We start from the raw sequence: 6,146 nt of genomic DNA, 5'->3' as shown, positions 1-6,146 counted from the left end.
TTTTACAGCTGTAGAGAAGTTGTCACATATGTCACATGCGTTTAAACGCATTTTGGCATGTGTTTGCGTTGTTGACGTGCACGGTGGAGGTGGTGAAATCATTTCCTGGATGTGCGCCGTCTGAAGTACGCATGCGTATCGAACGCATGCGTGTGCATGTCCTTGCGTACCAATGCATTTCCATAGACAGTAATGCATTGTTTTCATGTACTCATTCGCAATCATCCACAAGTGCATGATTGCGAATGAGTACGTGAAAACAATGCATTACTGTCTTTGGGAATGCATTGGTACGCAAAGCCATGCATACGCATGCGTTCGATACGCATGCGTACTTCAGACGGTGCATATCGAGGAAATGATTTCACCACCTCCACCATGCAAGTCAACAACGCAAACACATGCCAAAATGCATTTAAACGCATGCACGCGCAGCAAGTTTTTTTGTGTCATGCGTAAGATGATGCAGAGTAAAACCACAGCATAAGCATGTGTTTGCATGCATTTGCACATGCAGATGACACGCTGCGCAAAAAACGCTAATGTGTACCTAGCCTTAGGAAGTACTGGACACCACCTATCTACAGATCTAGCCATGAATGAGTGTACATCTCCTCATCAGAATCAAGTTCTCCAAATGAGCCTTCATATTCTTTTTGGGTTTATCAAGGTAGTTATGTTTTCTGAACCATTGAATTTTCTGTACCATCAGGCACTTTCTTGGTTTTAACCTATACAATTGGAATGTTGGTGTGAAAAATATACCACTTTTGGAGATGGAATGGCCAGCTGAAGGGGTTGGAGGAGGCTGGATTTTTTTAACATCATGTATGCATGCCCTAAAGACTAACATACAAGTTGTTAAATTATTTTTTTTGTGGCCTAATGGTTCAGAATTTTTACAACTTTGTCAATTGGTGAGATGGCAAATCTCGTTCCTTCCGTATGCATGTTGTGACCCAATTCTTTCAAAGAAAATGGACCAGAATGGTACCTTTCTTTAGGTGGAGAGAAAAGAAATGTTATCCATTGATGAGATACTGTATGAGAAGAATGCACTGACCAATGGATAAAAAGAATAGTGTACACAATACACAAAAGATGGACGGTGGTGCAACATATTTAGAGAGCTCTTGACACTATTTGCACACCTCTTAGGCCATGTTCACACAATGCGTTTTTTACTGCGGAACCGCCGCGATTTTGCCGCTGCGGGTCCGCAGCTGTTTTCCATGCAGGGTACAGTACAATGTAACCCTATGGAAAACAGGAAACGCTGTGCACATGATGCTGAAATTCACTAAAAAAGCCGCGCTGAATAGCTGCGGTAAAAAAGAAGGACCATGTCACTTCTTTGTGCGGAACTGCAGCGGTTCTGCACCCATAGACCTCCATTGTGAGGTCAAACCCGCAGTAAAACCCGCAGATCAAAAATATACCTGCGGGTTTTATTGCGGTTATGGGTGGAGAAACCGCTGCAGCAGGAAGTGCGGGGATGCGGGAGGAAGTGCGTGGGCGGAAGTGCGTGGGCGGAGTGTGTTCCTGTATCCCGAAGAGACATGGAGGCATACCGTCGCATGGGGATCGATGTCGGCCGTTTGATAGATTTGGTATGTATGTATGTATGTGTGTGTATGTGTGTGTGTGTGTCCCCATGCGACGCTAGTGCCACCATTGTGCTAAGTCGCCGTATGGGACTACTACTCCCATCCGGTATTAGGATGGGAGAGTTGTCCCTGTGTCCGGCGACTTAGCACAGTTGTAAAGTTACACAAAACACACACAATACACATACATGACACACAGTACATACAACATATAACACAGAGTATATACTCACCAACAGCACACTGGTAGGCGAAGCCCTCGATCCCCTAGAAAAAATCTCAAAATAAAAAATCTAATTCATACTCCCTGTCCGCAGAATCCATAAAACGAGTGTCCCACGCCGATCGGCTGCTCTCCGGCGATACACTGCCAGGAGCGAAGCTCCTAGCAGTGTATCGCGTACTGTTCCGGAGTTCAATGGCTCCGGCGTCTCGGTTAACGGCAGTACAGCTGCGTTGAACTTTCCCACGCAGCACTGCCGTTAAGCGAGAGTGCCGGGGTCAATGACCGCCGGTAAACTCGCTCGCGCATGCGCAGTGACACACCGACAGGAACTATGGCTCCTGTCAGTGTGTTGCTGCAGCCGTGGAGAGCAGACATATCTCTGGATGTGTCTGTTCTCCATGGAAGATCTTCGTGGGACCCTCGATGGATTTCTGCGGACAGGGCCAGGGAGTATGAATTTGTTTTTTTTATTTTGCGTCTTTTTCAGGTCGAGGGTCTTCAGGACGGATTGAGCGTACAATAAAATATGGTCAAAAAGTGGGTGTCTTTCTTTCATTAAAATAGTTTTTTTCTAGTGTTTGTGGGGTTTTTTTTAACCCTTTCATTGGATTAATAATGGATAGGCGTCTTATTGACGCCTCTCCATTATTAACCGGGCTTAATGCCACCTTACAATAGCAAGGTGGCATTAACCCCTCATTACCCCATATCCCACCGCTACAGGGAGTGGGAAGAGAGGGGCTAAGTGCCGGAATTGGCACATCATTTTGATGCGCCTTTTCTGGGGCGGCTGCGGGCTTATATTTGTAGCCGGGTGGGGGGGGGGGGCAAATATCCATGGCCCCTTTCCTAGGCTATGAATATAAGCCCACGGCTGTCTGCGTAGCCTTTCTGGCCTAAAAATATAGGGGGACCCCAACACTTTTTTTTGGGGGCTCTCCCTCTATTTCTGAGCCAGAAAGGCTACGCAGACAGCTGTGGGCTTCATATTCATGGCCTGGGAACAGCCATGGGTATTTTAACCCCTTCCCAGGCCACAAATATTGGCCTGCAGCAGTCTGCCTAGCCTTTCTGGCCTAAAAATATAGGGGGACCCTATGTCATTTTTTTTTTTTTTTTTGGGGGGGGGGTCCCCCTATATTTTTTTTTTAATCTTTTTAATAGCATTAATAATGGAGAGGCGTCTTATTGACGCCTCTCCATTATTAACCGGGATTAATGTCACCTTACAATAGCAAAAATACGTGCAACTGAAATATGTGGCACTTAAATACGTGATACGTGGCACTTAAATGCGTGACACGTGGCACTTAAATACGTGGCACTGAAATACGTGATACGTGGCACTTAAATACGTGATACGTGGCACTTAAATACGTGGCACTTAAATACGTGGCACTGAAATACGTGGCACAGAAATACGTGATAAGTGGCACTTAAGAACATGGCACTGAAATACGTGGCACTGAAATACGTGATACGTGGCACTTAAATATGTGATACGTGGCACTTAAATACGTGGCACTGAAATACGTGGCACTGAAACACGTGATACGTGGCACTTAAATACGTGATACGTGGCACTTAAATACGTGGCACTTAAATACGTGGCACTGAAATACGTGGCACTGAAATACGTGATACGTGGCACTTAAATACGTGGCACTTAAATACTTTTTAAAACCATTTCTGGCACATTACTTGGTCGTTCTATAGATTATGAAATGACACTATTGTATTCATTGTAGGTTCGTGATTATCCGGCCCTGTGGGACCCTTCAGATGAATCATATAAGGACAAATACTATCGGGAACTCGCATGGACCAAAATTGTTCGTGACATGGTCCCGGATTGGGACAAGTATCCCGGTCCAACACGACAGCAAATTGGTAATTATAATTAAATTTATTTAGCAAACCTTGAGTTTATTAAAATTATAATTTTTTTAGATCTCTAAAAAATTGTTGTTGTTTTTTGGAACCTTTTTTTTGTAGATAAAGATGTGAGGCAACGGTGGCGCTCCATCAGGGACAGATTTACCAAGTTTATTAATGACTGTGCAAAGAGTGGCTCGTCGCCGAGCAAAAAACATTTTCCCTTCAGTGAAGAGCTCCAATTCATTGTCACCAGCCGGACATTGAGAAGGTAAGTTACAATCCACTCCACAAGATTATTTATATATAATATGTGTTGCTAAAATTTTTATTAATGATCTTTTTTCCCCCCCACAGGACGGAAGGAAACATGTCCGCAGCTGATGGGGAGGAAAGCGACAATGAGGATGGAGCAGGCAGTTCCTCTGGAGTGGGAGGGACCATCTCTCCATCCGTTCCCACAGCTTCTGCTGAATCCACATCCACTTCAGCAGCTGCTGCATCCACATCTGCTTCAGCAGCTGCTGAAGCATCTGATTCCGCAGAAGCTGTGAGAGTGGAGAAGAGAGCTGTCTATCCGGTGGCAGCAGAGAAAAAAAAACAAAAAACAAAGAAGAACAATGAGGACCAAACGGTCCAAATTGCCTCCGACACCCTTGATTTTATAAAAAAATCTTCTAGTGACGACCATTGCGATTCGTTTGCATTAACTGTCGCAAGAAAGACCCGCTCACTGCCACCGGATAGACAGTCTCTTTTTATGTCTATGGTCCAGATGTCCCTCACTGCTCTGGAGGACCCTGCTCCTATTTTGCCATATAATGAGGTTCTGATGGGGGTGTTGGGACTGTTCAGGCCCCGACACAGAACACCGGACACACCTGCAAGACCACAGTATTTGGCCAACAGTCAAGGAAGTTACGCCGAAAGAGGAAGTTCTCAGCAGCTGGGAGCAACTTCTCAAACAGAGGGAACAAATTTCCTGTATTCTCCAGAGTACACCTATCTACATTAAAAGTAAAAAGTGCTACAGCTCCAGTTGCACAGAAAACCACAAGAAAAACGAAGTACATCATATCTGATAATCGGTAAACTTATCAGTTTATTTAAAATATTAAAAATGAACAAAATATAATATAACAGAAAAACCGTATTGATATCCGAATAATAGGGAACAGGTGCACCACAACATCCACTATCACATAACAGGAGGGGAGAAGGACACGAGTTGTCAAAGGAGTAAAAAATATAACTGAGTACTGGCACTGGAGGTCTCAATAGAGATGTACAGGGACACATAACTCCTTTGACAACTCATGTCCTTCTCCCCTCCTGTTATGTGATAGTGGATGTTGTGGTGCACCCGTTCCCTATTATTCGAATATCTCTGTATTAATACTGTTTTTCTGTTATATTTTGTTCATGTTTAATATTTTAAATAAACTGACAATTTTAAGGATTAGCCGAGATAATGTACTTCTTTTTTCTTGTGGTTTTCTTGTGTTTTTTCTATGAGTATGGTGTCCGGACCTGAGCTTTTGTTTCTAGCTCCAGTTGCACGTTGGCTTTGTAAGGGGCTGTTTAATTATTTTGTTTCAAATTGAAAAATCATTTATAAAATTTACAACAATTTTGTGTTCTTTACAATAAATTTTTTTTTTAAAAAAATATTCTCTTGTTTTTAGACAATGGGGACAAGGCCTCTGTGTCGGACGCTGTCCTGGGTATATGGGCTATCGATTAGTGTTTTGGGGGTTGATGTGTTAAGTATTCTATATCTCATACTGCAGTTAATTTATGAAAACACCACCCATTTTTTTGACATACAAAGACACAAAAGAAATTAATCCCAAAAAAATGTTTTATTTAAATTACAACCAAATTTTTTTTTTTTGGGTCACATGAAAAAAAAACATTTTTAAACACAATTTTGTGTTGATTGTTGTCGTTTCACATTGTTCGGGATCTTTTCACAACAGTTAGCAGCGATGTCGGCAACTTTTTGGGGAGGGTCAGTGTAGATGCATCCTTCTCTGCTGGTCAGGCTGCTCAACACCAGCACAGGAGTATTGCCAGTGCACGGCACCTTCAGGACTCATAAAGTAGTCAGTGAAGGATTCTCTCACACGCACACCAGAGTTGGACGGCCTGCCCAGACCCCCGTTGACCACTGGATTAAATACTGGCTGCTGGTACTCCACATCTACGTCAGTGTTGTACTCACGAGCATAGTTGTGATCTACGTCAGTGTTGTACTCAGGAGCATAGTTGTGGAGTACACAGCAAGCCTTTATCACAGCATCAACGGTGTCTGTGTCCAACTGAATGGCAGTGTGAAAGATCCTCCACTGACTGGTCATGATCCCAAAGGTGCATTCCACATATCTGCGTGCACGACTCAGCCGATAATTAAAAATCCTCCGTCGGGCATCCAGTCC

At 43.6% G+C, this 6,146-nt stretch overlaps 1 protein-coding gene across 1 annotated transcript; it reads left to right on the top strand.

The window, feature by feature from the left end:
- The first annotated feature begins 3,594 nt into the window (after positions 1-3,594).
- On the top strand, positions 3,595-4,878 carry LOC143769000 (uncharacterized). Its single transcript, XM_077257612.1, has 3 exons — positions 3,595-3,723; positions 3,829-3,979; positions 4,066-4,878. Exons 1-3 carry the CDS (start codon positions 3,675-3,677, stop codon positions 4,721-4,723), a joined length of 858 nt encoding a protein of 285 aa, XP_077113727.1. The 5' UTR covers positions 3,595-3,674; the 3' UTR covers positions 4,724-4,878.
- Positions 4,879-6,146: the final 1,268 nt, after the last annotated feature.

Source organism: Ranitomeya variabilis, chromosome 4, assembly GCF_051348905.1.
Source record: "Ranitomeya variabilis isolate aRanVar5 chromosome 4, aRanVar5.hap1, whole genome shotgun sequence".
NCBI lineage: Eukaryota > Metazoa > Chordata > Amphibia > Anura > Dendrobatidae > Ranitomeya > Ranitomeya variabilis.
The sequence above is the reverse complement of the archived record's forward strand: the minus strand, read 5'-3'. Positions and strand labels throughout refer to the sequence as shown.